We start from the raw sequence: 15,485 nt of genomic DNA on the forward strand, positions 1-15,485 counted from the left end.
GTGCTGCCTGTGGGATTCGTCTTGCAATCATTATGAAATGTCTGGTTCTGACCTACATCCTATGTTTTATTTTTTACTATGGAAGTCACCAAGATGCATTTGCATGCTCCCTAGTAATAGTGTATATCATTCTTCTATATTTCACCACTAGTTGTTAGTTTCTTGAGCTCCACCAGATTCCCCTTATGAACTACATGTAATAGGGAATTTAATGGTAATGAAACCAATTCCATCAACTTCTTTACCAAGTTGAATGACCTCCCGGAGAGTAGCATTGCTTAGAAATATCTTGACATAAGTTGGGATTGTAACCATCACTTTTTCCTAAAAGTATAACATGTATAATGCTTCATTTATAATATGTATATTGAAGAAAGGGACCATAGAGTCTCTAAAGCTTGCAATATGTTTCCCTTGTAGTTAGCCAATAAAAGTTGCTATACTCATGTCGCCTGATTTAGCAGTTCAGAAATGTATGGATTTGATTCTTGGTTGTCTGTGAAAATTCTTTTTCCAACTTATACCCCACCGACCCATGTAGGATGTCCCGGAAATTAAACCCAGGTCTTTTGGAGGATTATTCCCGGGTTGGACCCAGGTAGCCGACAGTATGAACGGTGAGACCCGGGTTTTTCAACCCTAGTCTCACCGAACACCATTGTAAAGTTTTTTAAAAAAAAAAATCATCACAAAAGGAGCCAATCGGAGCTCCTCTTGTGAAGTTGCCATGGAGAACCAGGCAGACCCGTGTTCAGTGTGAACACGGTCTACCCAGGTATTTGCCTGGGTGTCTTGCACTGTTCCCCGGCAATATCCCGGGTTCATATACCTGGGAAATTGCCGGGGTGGCAATCTGAAAGTGGTATGAATGTAATGAAATGCTATATTTTTCCTTATCTTATGTAGGATAACGAAAATGAACCAATAGCATGCAGATTCTTTAGGTTTTATAGGTGCTACTCTTTGTTTTAGTCATTATTATAATAAATATTACTATTGTGTGCGCTATTGGTTCATTTTCATTTCTGTATTTTATAGGTTTTAGGTGCCTAATAATGTGGCTGCAGCCCCGTTTGAATTATTACCAACCTCCCTTACGCTGTTTACGGATTATTTCTTTGGACATTTATGTAGATGTAGCTCTAGTTGTTCTAGTCTTCATGCAATATAACAGTTGGTTTGGGTAGAACATTTTTAGACCAATAATACAATTTAGAATTAACTGGCTCTTGCAGCTCATGATCCTTTTAATAGCGCTATACTTTCTTTCAATATATATAGTGCAACATTCTAATAAACAGGCGTTAGATGTGCAATCCAGGCCTGCTTTATAGTGACGGAGTTCCAGCACATTTCTTCTAATTACTCTACTGCGGGATCAGGAAGATGCTTGCGTTTTGGTATACACTGCATTACTTCATATTAGATTAGTTTTTTTTCATGCTTTTACAGGGTATTTAAGAATGCCGTGGATGCTGTCGGCATGGAGTTCTACTCAGACGGGCTTTGGAACCTTTACATAGAATGGGAGATAAAACGGGATAACCTAAAAAGTGCTACCGCACTATTTGACCGTGTACTTTGTATCCCCACCCAGCAGTATCAGCTGCATTTTAAGAGGTGAGAACACTGAATTAATATAACATATATAACATTTACTATCCTTTCCTTTTTTCCATACTCACCATATTCTTTAGTCTTTTTTATGTTGCACAAGTGTGTACACTGCAAATGTATTTCATAATACATGGGTTGTACAGTAATGTAATCACATATATTACAGAGGAATGCTGTCCATTATTTTGCTTTCAGAGAGTCTTGTTTCTTGTACCTTACAGATTTAAAGAGTTTGTATCTACTCATTCCCCTCTTGACATCTTGGACAGAGAGGAGCAAGAATGGATCCACTCAAAATTACAAATTGAAAGTGATAGCGATCCGATTGCTGCTGAAGACTCTCCGTCGGGGGACGTTGTAGAGTCATTAGCGGTGCGTACTGTTTTCCACATCCATAGCATCATGTAAAGTGGCTTAGTAACTCTATTGTTGTGTTTGGCAAGTATCGTATTATCATCTGTACCATTCCCTTGACCAAGTGGCTAAATCCTGAATTATCTTGAGAGTAGAGGGTAAATTGTGAGCATTTTTTTCTCATGTAAAAGTGGTCTCGGAGACCCTAAGGGAATCTAGCGAACTACAGCCGGTATTGGGAGTCAACTAAAAGTACTATAGGTCAATCCATAGACTTTTTAGCTACCATGGCGATGGAGAGAATGATCTTGTGTATTTGAAGCTCATGTTCACACTTGGGCATATTCAATTCGGGTTCCGGTTCGCGGTAACGCGCGTTACCACGGAAAGTGCCCGTTATTGCTGGTATTGCGGTAACGTGGATGTCGTTTGCGGGCCGTTACGGCGCGTTGCCGCGGACCGGAACCTGAATTGAATATGCCCCTAAGTCTTCATCTTATGAGAGTTAAGACTTACTCCCAATTTTCAAACTCGGGCCAAACTCTCAGAAGGTGAGTGACTCTCTGTCATCATTTGATCACTAGAAATTGTATTTCTAGGAAAGTGAAGCCACTTAGTGCAGGAGTGTTTGCGTTTTTTTGGAATTTAGAACAAAATTAATACAACTTCTATTAGGATATATTGGCTAAAGAGGAGTAAAACCATTACCCTTCCACATCCACAAGGTGAAAAGAAACCAGGAGGAATGGGCTGTTCCAGCCCAAAAAATCTTGATTACCAGTAGGAGGGGGAAAAAAAAAATCTATAAAAGTTAAGTATAAGGATATATAACACAGCCATATCTAGGCTAACACTCAAGCTGCTTTCAGTGCATGATGGCAGCACGGTAGCTAAGTGGTTAGCACTTCTGCCTCACAGCACTGGGGTCATGAGTTCAATTCCCGACCATGGCCTTATCTGTATGAAGTTTGTATGTTCTCCCTGTGTTTGCGTGGGTTTCCTCCGGGTGCTCCGGTTTCCTCCCACACTCCAAAAACATACTGGTAGGTTAATTAGCTGCAATCAAAATTGACCCTAGTCTCTCTGTCTGTCTGTGTGTATATTAGGGAATTTAGACTGTAAGCCCCAATGGGGCAGGGACTGATGTGAATGAGTTCTCTGTACAGCGCTGCGGAATCAGTGGCGCAATATAAATAAATGGTGATGATGACGGTTAATCTGTAGGATTTAGTTGTGAGATATGACAGTGTTTTTAAAAAGGAAAAACTTTTTTTTTAAATTGTTTTCCCCCTTACCGTCAGAAGAGTCTATTAATGACGGTATGCTGCCAGGGTAGATTCTCCTGTTGCCGCCTCTCTAGAACCACTACAATGCCAGCGAGCAGCCTTGCTCCGGGTCAGTAGGGGTAATGACCTTTTTCCTTAAATCTGCACGTGCAGCAGCAAGCATTTGTTCAGCCTTTTCAAGACTCTGGACTGGTTGTTCATGGGTATTCAGGCTGGGGCTACATAATTGGCCATCGTTTATGCCCGCAAGCGATATTACACCGAGACAGCCTAGGTTTGCGTCCTTCCGTTCCTTCAAAAGGGCAGGAGCTGCTTTCACTACCTGTGGTTCTTATACTCTGTGTTCGCCGGCTTGGCGAGAAGAGGAGTTCCTTGCCTCTCTGGACATGTAAAGTGACTACCTCCATGTCCACATAGCGGAGGGGCTTCCGTGTCTCCTTTTATTTTAAGTTGCACTCTCTAAGTGTCCGGTTTTGCACTTTAGCTTGCTTCCTTCCCATAGGTCGTCACCAGACTTTTGAATGTCATGACAAGTCTCTTGCGCTCTCAGGGAGTATATATTGTGCTCTTTGGGACGGCTCGTTGTTTCAGCCCCTGTTTAACTGTGATTCTGGGGTGATGTGGCTGGTTCAGTATGATGTCCCTTCTTCTGGTCATTGGTTGTGATTGGTACAGCTTTGTTTATCGTCTGTTTTGGTGACGGGGCTTCTGACACTGTGTTCCTACGGGCCAGGGTTTTCTTTTGTGCAGACAGTGATTATGGTGTGGTTCTTTTCCTCTCCCAATTATTACTGTGTGTAGAATACATATTTTCCATGTTGTTCGGTTCCCTTGCCTGGGGGATTTTCATTTTGTTATACCACTATACAGTATGGTGTGCACAAACTGAGGGGGGCTGGCACATGCGCACTCTATTGTGGTTGGCTACAGAGGTGGGCTGGACAGGGGGGCAGCGGGCACCCGGGCCGCTCAGTCTAACGGCTGTTCGGGCCGGCCACCTCCCCCCATCATCCACCCCGTGGATGAAATATTTTATCAATATCACCGGCGTGTCACGTGATGCGGCAGCCTGTGCGCCCCCCGGGGCGAAACCTGCCAGCCCACGCCTGGTTGGCTACCTTTCAAGTTTGTTTGGCTTCCCTTGTGGGGCTAGACCAATGCCGGTTGCATTCTATTCTCCTTTACCCAGGGCAGTGGTTGCTTTCTGGGTGGCGCTTGTTATTGCTTCAGCCAACTCTGTTGTTCTGGGTCATTGTGTGGTCTGTTGCTATATCTGGGTTATTTTTTTGCATCTCATACTGTGTGCTTTGGCTGCATGGTGTTATTTGCAGTTGTTTCAGAGCAATCCCTCCCTTAGGGGCAGCTTTGGTATGTTCCCATTGTCCCCCAGTGGCAGGAAAGAGAAAAAAGGATTTTTTACTCACCATAAAATCCATTTCTCTGAGTCCTTTGGTGGACACTGCACTCCCTTCCTTTGCTCTGCATATTGGCTGTTTATCTTCTAGGCATGTTGTTGTTAGGCCCTCTCTTCTGGGCTTTGAGACTGCGGAGCTTTCTCTCTTTGCATAATTCAGAGATTTGTTTGTCTCTTCCCTCTTCCTAATTGGAGGATTTAAAGTGGGCTTTCCAAGCGCTGCCTGTAATGAGGACAACTTATGATGCTGATGGGGCAAGTTGGGTTACCCTCCCACCAATTGGGCTAACTATCAGAGGAAAAAAGTGGTATACCCAGTGCATCGGTATTGACCTATAGAGTATGTAAAGGTGTTATGTATGAGATTTGTCTAAAATGAATGGAATATATATCGATCCTCTTATGGTGTATAGGAAGAATATAATTGGAGATACCAGTTAAGACAGATAGTGACAACAGAACAAATATGTATATTAAAAGGAATACTTTAGTCAATCTTAATTACATACTGGTATGTGAAAAATATTAAATTAAGAACAGTCAAATAACAAAAATAAAAAAAACAGGTAAATCAAACCAATTTCCTTTTTTGTGTTTATTTTTTGTTGTTTGTCTTTTCTTAATTTAATATTTTTCACATACCAGTATGTAATTAAGATTAAGTGGGTTAACAAAGCTGTGGAACGCTGGTCAGAACAACTGTCAGAGGTTTTTTTTTTGGCTGGGAGCCGTCCTATGAACTGCCTCCTTTTGTGGAACAGATTCAGAGGTCAACGGATTTCTTGGCAGAGGTGGCCCTGGACGCGGAACTGATTTGGGGCATGGATCTCTGTAGTCTCTGCTTGTCAGACTCTCTGGCTTGATTCTTGGGAGGCCGATGTTCAGTCTAAAAAGACTCTTGAAACACTTCCTCTTTCTGGTGGTGTTTTGTTTGACCTTCAGCTTGACACCATTATCAGTCAGGCAACAAGAGGTACCTTTCTTCCTGTCAGTGCTTGAAAACCCAAGATGTCCAGGTTTCGGTCCTTTCAATCTCCAGGCAGGTCTCTAGGTCTGTACTTCACAGGTCAGTACTCCAGAAGTCAGTCGTCCGCCCCCAGTGATGGTTTCCAGCGTGGTCGGCCGGTCTGGTCTGCTCAGCATCCAGCTGCTAAATCAACAGACAAGCAGACAGCGTGACAGGCATTCTGCCCATTTAGGGTCCACTGTCGTCTTCTATTCAGCTGTCGGTGGTTACAGTCTACCACAGATTCCTGGGTATGGGTAATTATAGACCAGGGGTACATGATCGATATCCTCCCAGACGGTTCTTGTTCACAGGGCTTCCCGCATGTCTGAGAAAGAGACTGGCCCTGCGAGAGACCATCCACTCCCTGAATTCTTTCAGAGTAGTTATTCCTTTTCAGGAATCACAAAAAAATTGTTTGGGTTTTTATTCCTACTTGTTTCTTGTTCAAAACCTGACTGTTCGTTCGGGCCAGTCTTAAAAAAGGTAAAGAGAGAGGGTGTTCTGATCATTCTGGTGGCTGAGGATTTGTCCGAGTGTGTGGTGCAAACCATGCTTTGGACTCGCAACCCTGGTTCAGCTAAAATATATCGTAGTGTCCGGAGGACATATATTACCTGGTGTGAAAAGGAGTACCTTACCTCTTTTCGATTCTCCAGGTAGCTTATGTTCTTGCAGGATGAACTGGATGTTAGTTTGCGCCTTAGTTCACTTAAGGGTCCGGTGTCTGCTCTTTTGGTCTTCTTTCAAAGAAGACTTGCTATAATACCTGATGTTCAAACTTTCATTCAGGGGATGCTTCATATTCAGCCTCCATATGTTCCTCCGGTAGCTCCTTGGGATTTAACTGTTGCTTTACAGCATTCCCCGTTTTAACCCTCAGATACTGTGGATTTAAAGTTTTTGACTTAGAAAACAGTCTTCCTCTTGGCCATCTCGTCCACTAGAAGAGTTTCAGAGCTTGCAGTATTATCATGTAAGTCTCATCTTCTTGTTTTTCATGAGGATAGGGCAGTTCCTTCCTTCCTCCCTAAGGTGGTGTCTAGATTCCACATAAATCTGGACATTGTTATCCCTGCCCTGACCAAATGTCTGTCTTTGGAGGACGAAGTTTCTCTTTTTCTAGGTGTAGACTGCGCTCTGTGTACATATGTGCGAAGGACTCGAGATGTGCGCAAGATGGAGGATCTTTCGGTCCTCTATGGTGCACAAAAGAGGCTGGTCAACCTCTAAGGTCCTTGGTGGATAATGGCTGTAATTCGTCAGGCTTCTAATGGGGCTGACAGTCTGTTCCAGATAATATTTGGGCTCACTCCACGAGGTTGTTGAGTGCTTCCTTGGTGGCACAGTATGGTGCCTCGACTGAGCAGTGTGGGGCAGCCCCTTGGTCCTCCGTTCACAAGTTGGCTCGGTTTTACAAGTTTCATGTGTTTGCACCAGGCTATACAAGTTTTGGGAGAAAGGTGCCTCATGCCGTTTCTCCTGAGTGTGCCCAACTTGTGATGTAGGCTTGGGGATGTCTCCAATGTCCCCGGTATCCCCCAATAAGGATGTGGGAGAAAATAAGATTTTTATACTTATGTAACATCCGTTTCCCCTAGTCCATTGGGGGGGACTCTGGGCGCCAACCCTTGATGCTCTAGTTTCACTTTTTGTTTGACATGTTGTGTTTTTTTTTTGTTTTTTTTAGTTCAAGATAATGTTGTTCTTTTTCTTTTCTGTTATTTTTTTCTCTCTAGTGTGTCCTTGCCTGTGGGGCTTGGCTAAACATAAACTGAAGCCTTAACAGGAAGGGGAGTATAGAGGGGAAGGAATTTAGCGCTAACTAACAACTTTCTCAAAGTGCCACATGCCTATCTTACTACACTATATCCCAGTGTCCCCCAATGAACTAGGAGAAATGGATTTTGCATAAGTATAAAAATCCTATTTTTCCAGCACATCCCTCAAATGCTCAATCGATTTATATCTGGGGAATTGGAGACTAAATCAACACCTTGAACTCTTTGTCACGTTCCTCAAACCATTCCTGAACAATTTTTGCAGTGTGGCAGAGCGCTTTAACCCAATGCAAGATTGCCCCTGCCATCAAGGAATACAGTTACCATGAAGGGGTGTACTTGGTCTGCAGCAATGTTTAGAAAGCTGGTACATGTCAAAGTAACATCCACATGAATGCCAGGACCCAAGGTTTCCCAGGAGAACATTGCCCAGAGCATAACACTACCTCCGCCAGCTTGCCTCCTTCTAGCGCATTCTGGTGCCATCTCTTCCCCAGGTAAACGACACACATGCACCTGGATGTCCACATGATGTAAATACATTCCTCTATTTCCTTCATTCATATTTTTCTTTCTATGTGTGTGTAATATATTTTTTTGCTGAATAAAACAATATGGCAACTGTCACTGGCCTAATAAAAATAATAATGATTATGATAAATATTGTGGAGTATGTTCTACCCTCTTAAAATAAAACCAAAATGCATTTGTCTTCACACAGTAGAGGCAGACATTTTGTTTGGTGACTGTATTTGAGTATGCAGCCTAATTACTAGGAACGAGTGACTGTATTGGGGCACTGCGGAACCGTCTTGCCTGATTGTAAGCTACAGATGCACTTTAAATAGGCCCTGCTCATCAGCATGGAGGACCTTAGTGTTATTCATTAAAGTTTGTTTTGTTTTTGTGTTTTTGTTTTTTTAGGATTCTGATCTAGACACGATTCGGAAGCACATTATAAACACAAGGGAACAGTTACATCTCTTAAATGAGGCAGAAGTTAAAAAACGCATTGTATTTGAAGAAGCGGTATGTTGCCATTCATTCATATATCTCAAAGATACATGTCCTTTTAAATAAATCATGTCCTAATTTGCTTTGTTCATTTCTCCTTCATCCAGATCAAATGCCGTTATTTCTCTTCCTCGCCACTAAAGATTAAGCAGCTACAAAACTGGAGAAAATATCTGGACTTTGAGATATCTCAGGGTCACCAAGAACGAATAGTGATACTGTTTGAGCGCTGTCTGATGACCTGTGCTTTGTATGAAGAATTCTGGCTGGCGGTAAGCCTCGTTTTCTATTTTTAAGAGATTGCCAGTGCTGAGGCATTGATAAGTTTTTGTTTTTTTTAATGTCAGATGTAAATTACAGTACGATGTCCATGTTTTGCAAAACGTGCACTCTACTACTGTTGATTACAGGCATAGGATCTTTTATTCGGAAAACCGTTTTACAGAAAAATTCAAAAACCAGAGTTCAAAACCGTAAATAAGTGTCTTTACAGATTTAATTCCAAGCATTCTGCATAATAGATCACCTACATATATAGACATGGGATCTAATATTCGCAAACGCATTACCCTCCTACAATCACTGTGAGGAGCACTGCTCAACAGGTTTAATGAGTAAAGGGATGCTAAGGATGTGGGGAAATACAAGGAGGATTTTTAAATGAACTTTAATATATTTTAGATGTTGATGCTCCATATTATGGAAAAGCTCCTTATCTGGAAATGCCCAAATCCTAAAGCATTCTGGACAATTGATCCCACACCTGTACTTTGATATTACATGTCACAGGGTAAACATAACAAGACTGATAGCTAAGTGCTGTTGTGCCAGTCATGGAGCTTATGTTTCTTATGTCCACATCTTTTGTCTTATCGTACAGATGAATTATCAGATTGTTAATAAATAACTTTATTAATGAGGTGTATCTCTATACAGTATGCACGATATATGGAGGGCCATTCTGTGGAAGTCACTCGTTCTGTATTTGAGAGAGCTTGCCGAATCCATTTGCCAGTGAATGTTAATCTACATCTTCACTGGGCAGTGTTTGAAGAGAAACATGGTACGTCTGATATTATGCTGGAGTCACTGCTAGAGTAACCTGGCTTTGTGTCCTGTCTAGCCAGCGATAAATGTGTTGTAGTATGTTCATGTTATGTCCAGCCCTGAGTAACCCACACTTTAATTAGAACCAGGTTATGTCTCCAGCCTTGGCGGTGTAAGACATTTCTGTTCCTTTTCCTTGTTCTAATGGTCTCCTCCTTCTAGGAAATGTGGACTCTGCCCGTGCTGTCTTATGTAATCTGGAGAGTGTGATGCCTGGTTTGGCCATGGTGCGTCTAAAGCGCGTAAGTTTGGAACGGAGACATGGAAATCTGCAGGGGGCAGAGAGGCTGCTGAAGGAAGCTGTGCAGATGAGTGCAGGCACAGAGCTGGTAGTGTTTTATGCTGTCAAGCTTGCACGACTACTACTAAAACTCCAGAGAGATCCCGAGAAGGCAAGAGAAGTTATCATTGAAGCTCTGCAGAAGCACCCGGTAAGCAGGCACAACATGCGTTGGAAATATTCATCTGTTTGATCTGTCTGGAGCTACTAACTTTCAGAAAATGTTGCTACATAGAGGTGCTCCTATATAGTCTCCAGAAACAATGTTATATTTTTCTATAGTTCCGTCATACAGAGATATCCATTTTAGAAATGTAATACAGGTATGGGAGTTTTTTTTTTTTTATAATTCTTTATTTTGAGTGGTCAAGCGATACAAGGTATACAAGATACAAAATCTGAAAGTTACAGTGTGTGCATAGGAAAACATTTACATTGTACTGAGATCCTGGAAGGACATCCACAGGGAACTTAAGCTGTAAAGTGACCAGTTTTTTTTTTTTATATTATTTCTTGCTTTATCATACATAGAACAGACAGCATCAAAGTAGTATTGGGGGGGGGGGGGTTGTAAGAGAGGGGGGGTGGGAAGGAAGACCACAAAAGTTAGGCAGGGGTACAGTCATGGGGAAGGTAATAAATGTGTGTTAGAGGGTTAGGGGTTGGTAGAGCAGGAGCAGGGACTCTCTCGCCACACATGGGCCATCACGAGGGAATCAGGTATCAGAGGGAAACGCGCTTGCCGCCATTTGCCATGGAGCCCAGACTTGAGTGAAAGCGTAACCTCTATCGTGTAGGTGGTAGGTGATCTCCTCCATTGCTGCCACATTCCAAATTTGTTTTTTAAGGGCCGAAAAAGTTGGAGAGGAAGCACGCTTCCAGTTGAGGGCAATAAGAGATTTGGCGGCTGTGAGGATGTGGGCCGTCAGTTTTTTGGCGAATTTATCAAGATCCGGGGGAGGATAACATAGGAGAAAGATCCAGGGGTCCCTTGCAACAGGAATCTCAAATAAAGTATTGATAAAGCCATGGATCGCGTCCCAGAAGGGAGCGATAATTGGACAAGTCCACCAGATATGTAGCATAGAACCCCTGTGGCCGCAGTTCCGCCAGCAGTCCGGCGACGTGGAGGGGAACATTGCATGAAGTCGGGTGGGGGTATAATACCAGCGATAGTAAATTTTATAGGATGTTTCTTTTAGTCTGGTCGATATAGAGCTTTTGGCTATCCCCAGTCTCATGTCCTCCCAGGCCTCCTCATCTGGTGGAGGGCCGAGATCTCTCTCCCACTCAACTTCGTGGGGGAGCTGAGGGTGAAGAGTGGAATTGAGAAAGATACTATAAAGTTGTGATATCATGCCCTTGGACATGGGGTGGCGTTTGCATAGGTTCTCAAATGGAGTGAGGGGACGCAGTATAGAGTTGGGTGGTAGGGATCGCAAAAAATGGCTGATTTGAAAGAACTCAAAGGGGCTAAGCGTCCGGCCTGGGGAGTGTAACTGGAGCTCAGCTAGCGGAAGCCACTGGCCCTGTTTCGAGAAATCTGATGGAAATTTAAGGCCGGCCTGAGTCCAGAGACGGTGTCTCAATCTAGAGAGGCCGGGAGGGAATATGGGGTTAAACCAGATGGGGGTCAGGGGAGAGAGGGCAGATGTAAGCTTTAATTTAAAGGAGTAGGAATCCCAAATCTTAATATCAAATTTGATGGTGGGAAGGAGTTTGGAGGGCGAGGGGCGGTGTATAGGGGATAAGCCCCAAAGTGGTGTCAGATCAGGGAGGGCAGTGTGCGCCGCCTCTAGGTCCAGCCATGACATGGAACCTGAGGGGGCATATGATGCAACAATTTGAGAGAAGTGAGAAGCTAGGTAGTACATCTTAATATCGGGTAGACCCCTCCCACCACCGGGAATAGGCTTCTTCAGGACAGCCACCGATACCCGTGGGGGCCTATGGTTCCAGATAAACCGAGTGAGGGCCTTCTGGATGTTGGATAGGAGGGTGGCAGGGACAGGAACTGGTAGGGTTTGGAAGAGATACAGCCATTTGGGTATGATATTCATTTTTACTGCGATGATCCTGCCCAGCCACGAGATAATAAGGCGGTTCCAGGAAGCCAAATCAGATTGCGTTTTGGCGAAGAGAGGTGGGAAATTTTCTTGGTAGAGGAGGTCGTATCGGGATGTGAGGTAGACTCCCAGATATTTTATTTTCCTGGTCTGCCACTTGAATTTGAAAGAGGACCGTAACACTTCGGCCTCCTGAGGGGAGACATGGAGCAGTAGGGCCTCTGATTTTGTATAGTTTATTTTATAGTTGGATACGTCACCATAGGCCTGGAGAGCGTTATACAGGTTAGGTAGGGAAATCGTTGGTTGGGAGAGTGAGAGCAGGACATCGTCCGCAAAAAGCGAAATTTTAGAGTTGATGTCCCCCACCTGCACACCAGAAATGCTAGGGTCATGGCGAATTTGAGAGGCCAGTGGTTCAATCACCAGAGCGAAAATAAGGGGAGAGAGGGGACAGCCCTGCCTCGTGCCGTTTTGGATGGCTAACGGGTTTGAGGGTACCCCGTTAATCAGGACTTTAGCTGAGGGTGAGGAATATAGTGCCAGGACGCCAGTGAGGAAGTTGCCAGCGAAGCCAAAGGCCTCAAGAGCCGCGTTCATGAAACCCCAAGAGATCCTATCGAACGCTTTTTCAGCGTCCAGAGAGAGGATTATAGTGGGGGATCTCCTGGTGTTTGCAATGTGTATGATATCAATGGCTCTTCTGGTGTTGTCCCTCGCCTGGCGGCCCGGAATAAATCCCACCTGGTCATAGTGGATCAACGAGGGGAGGAATATGTTTAAGCGGTTTGCTAGGATTTTAGCGAAGATCTTTAGATCCAGGTTGAGAAGGGAGATGGGTCTGTAGCTGGAACAATGAAGTGGGTCCTTCCCCTCTTTTGGGATCACTACAATTCTAGCTTCAAGCATTTCAGGTGGGAAGGGGGTTCCCTGTAGGACACCATTGTACAGGGAGAGCAGGTGAGGGGCAAGCACACTCGAAAATTTTTTATAATAAGCTGCGGTGAATCCGTCTGGGCCTGGAGATTTTCCATTCTTTTGGGATTTGATAGTAAGCAGAATTTCCTCCAATGTAATTTCCTCGTTGAGGAATTGTAGGGCCTGAGGGGATAATTTGGGAAGTTTAGATTTAGCTAGGAAGTCTGATATCAACGAGGAGTTAGACTGCTGCGGGTTGGAGGCAGGGGGAGATGGGAGATTGTATAGGGCGGAGTAATATTGCTGGAAAGCCTCTCTAATGGCAGCGGGGTTATGGAGGAGCTGATTCTTAGAATCACGGATTGATATGATATTTTTGTGGGACCTTTCTGAACGGAGCCGTGCAGCGAGAATTTTATCTGCCTTATCCCCCTTTTCGTAGAAGGATTGCCGGAGCCATTTAAGGCGTTTGGCTACCTGCTTGGAGAGGAGAAGATCTAATTGGGCCTTAGTCTCGCGGAGGGCTAGCAGAATGGAAGGGTCTGGAGAAGCCTTGTGTTTGGCTTCTAGAGATTGTAGTTCAAGAGATAATTTATTGGTCATGATATGGGTTTCCTTCTTCCATCTGGAGGCAATGCTAAGCAGGTGACCCCTCAGGACTGCCTTGTGCGCTGTCCATAGAGTGGCCCTAGAGATATCTGGGTGGTCGTTGAGCTCAAAGTAATCTTCGAGGTGAGCCCCGAGCTGGGAGATTATATCCGCATTATGGAGCAGGGAGTCATTAAGACGCCAGGTCATGGGGCGGGGTCGGTCTGGGAGGCCGCATAGATCTATAGATATAGGGGAGTGGTCAGACCAAATCATTGGGTGAATTTGGGCCGTCTGGATGTTTAATGCGAGGTTGTGGCTGAGCAGGATCATATCAATGCGTGAGTATGAGTGGTGTGGTGGGGAGTAATATGTATAGTCCCGAGAGGACGGTTCCTTCACTCGCCAGGAGTCGTAGAGAAGCTGGGATTTCATGAGACTGAGGAGAGATTTAGAGGATAGGGGGTCAGAAGTATTAGGGGGGGCAGCCACAGGGGGGGAACGATCCAAGGATTGATTCAAGACAGCATTGAAATCTCCCGCTACGATAAGGTCCCCCTGACGAATACGGGACAGCAATACATCTAATTTGGAAAAAAAGCGGTTCTGATGCTGATTGGGAGCATAAACATTAACTAACGTACATAGTTTGTTGTTAAGTCTACCCACCAAGATGAGGTATCGGCCTTCTTTGTCTATAAGGGAGTCAATGTGTTCATATGTCAAATGGCGGGCAAACAAAGTCGCCACCCCTCGTTTTTTGGTTGAGTGATCGCAAGCATGGTATGAGATGGGGTATGCTTTGGAACGGAGTTCTGGATGGGAGTTATGTTGAAAATGAGTCTCTTGTAAAAAAATTAAATCGCCCTTATGAAGTTTTAGGGTAGCGAAAAGCTTACCCCTTTTCTGGGGGCTATTCAACCCTTTAACATTAAAGGAGAGTGCTCTAAAGCCCATGTGCAGCGAGGAGGAGGAAGATCAGGAGAAGATCCAACACAGAGTGGTCAAATAGGAGAGGGGGAGGGTTTGGAGGGGGAGTGGGAGAGGAAGGGGGGGGTGTATGGTCACTCGGCGAAATAGGCCGGGACCTGTAGTGCCGACAATGGGAAGGAAAACTATGCGCTGGGGAAGCACATAGGTCAGCAAAAGAGCCGTAGGCTCTAGGGAGGCGTGGCGAGGTCGCGAGAGGGTACATCACCGGGGAGCGATGAGCTAGGCTCTAGGTGTGCATCCCTCTGGTTCACCTGAGATATTGTAAATATTAGCAAAGGTAGCAGGAATTCACGAGTGGAAGAACCGTGTGGGCGAGAATGGGGGGGGGGGGGGGGCATATTCCCAAGGCAAAATGGAGGGTAGGAAATGTATTCCCGGGGGTGGGGGGGTGTTGCATCGGGAAATAAGAGGGGAGGCAGTTGAGGGGAGTCAATGAGGTAGGAGAAAGTAGTGTGAGAGTTAAGTAATATCAAAGAGGAGAAAAAAAAAAAAAAGGAGAAAAAATTAGCAGAGCACAACAGTTTCTTTGAACAACAAATTCACGGCTCGAGTGGGGTGTCCCCGGCCGTATTTCACAGTCACCCCAAGGTGGATGTGAGGAGAGTGGTAGCTCTGGTTAACATTGGCTTAACATTGTGTAACATAACCTAACATGGTATAAGTTGGGGATCCTAGGCGCCCCAGGACGCGCCCCCTCATAGGGGAGGCATCCGAAGGGAGCCGGGATCCAGCAGCATAGTTATAACGAAACCAAGAACATCAGGAACAGACCAACAGGTAAATAATACAACTGTGATAACCTGCAAAACATTGCGACTAGATACAGTGAGACTTTCAGGTATCATAGCCCCACACCATTAGTATAAGGGGGCAAATATTGCAACAAAGAAAAAGAAAACAATTTATATAAAAAAAAATTTTGGGAAAAGAAACACAAGACAAAAACCTGGTGCTGCAAGTCAAGTCCCAGAAGTTTCGGTGGGTCGTGGAGAAGATGATGAGGCCGGTGGGATCGTGTTCCACTCGGTCCTGGGAGGTTGACGCGTCGGCTGTTTAGACGC

General features: G+C 44.6%; 1 protein-coding gene across 1 annotated transcript in view; it reads left to right on the forward strand.

Annotated features, from left to right (window-relative positions):
• Window positions 1–15,485, forward strand: part of LOC142103646 (pre-mRNA-processing factor 39-like) — a 39,871-nt gene that overhangs the window by 15,480 nt on the left and 8,906 nt on the right. The window contains exons 5-10 of the mRNA XM_075187751.1: window positions 1,453–1,620; window positions 1,839–1,989; window positions 8,383–8,487; window positions 8,580–8,744; window positions 9,409–9,535; window positions 9,742–10,010. Of these exons, the coding sequence (XP_075043852.1) occupies window positions 1,453–1,620; window positions 1,839–1,989; window positions 8,383–8,487; window positions 8,580–8,744; window positions 9,409–9,535; window positions 9,742–10,010 (985 nt within the window). The remainder of the gene's footprint in view (window positions 1–1,452; window positions 1,621–1,838; window positions 1,990–8,382; window positions 8,488–8,579; window positions 8,745–9,408; window positions 9,536–9,741; window positions 10,011–15,485) is intronic.

The sequence above is a fragment of the Mixophyes fleayi genome, chromosome 10, assembly GCF_038048845.1.
Source record: "Mixophyes fleayi isolate aMixFle1 chromosome 10, aMixFle1.hap1, whole genome shotgun sequence".
Classification (NCBI taxonomy): Eukaryota; Metazoa; Chordata; class Amphibia; order Anura; family Limnodynastidae; genus Mixophyes; species Mixophyes fleayi.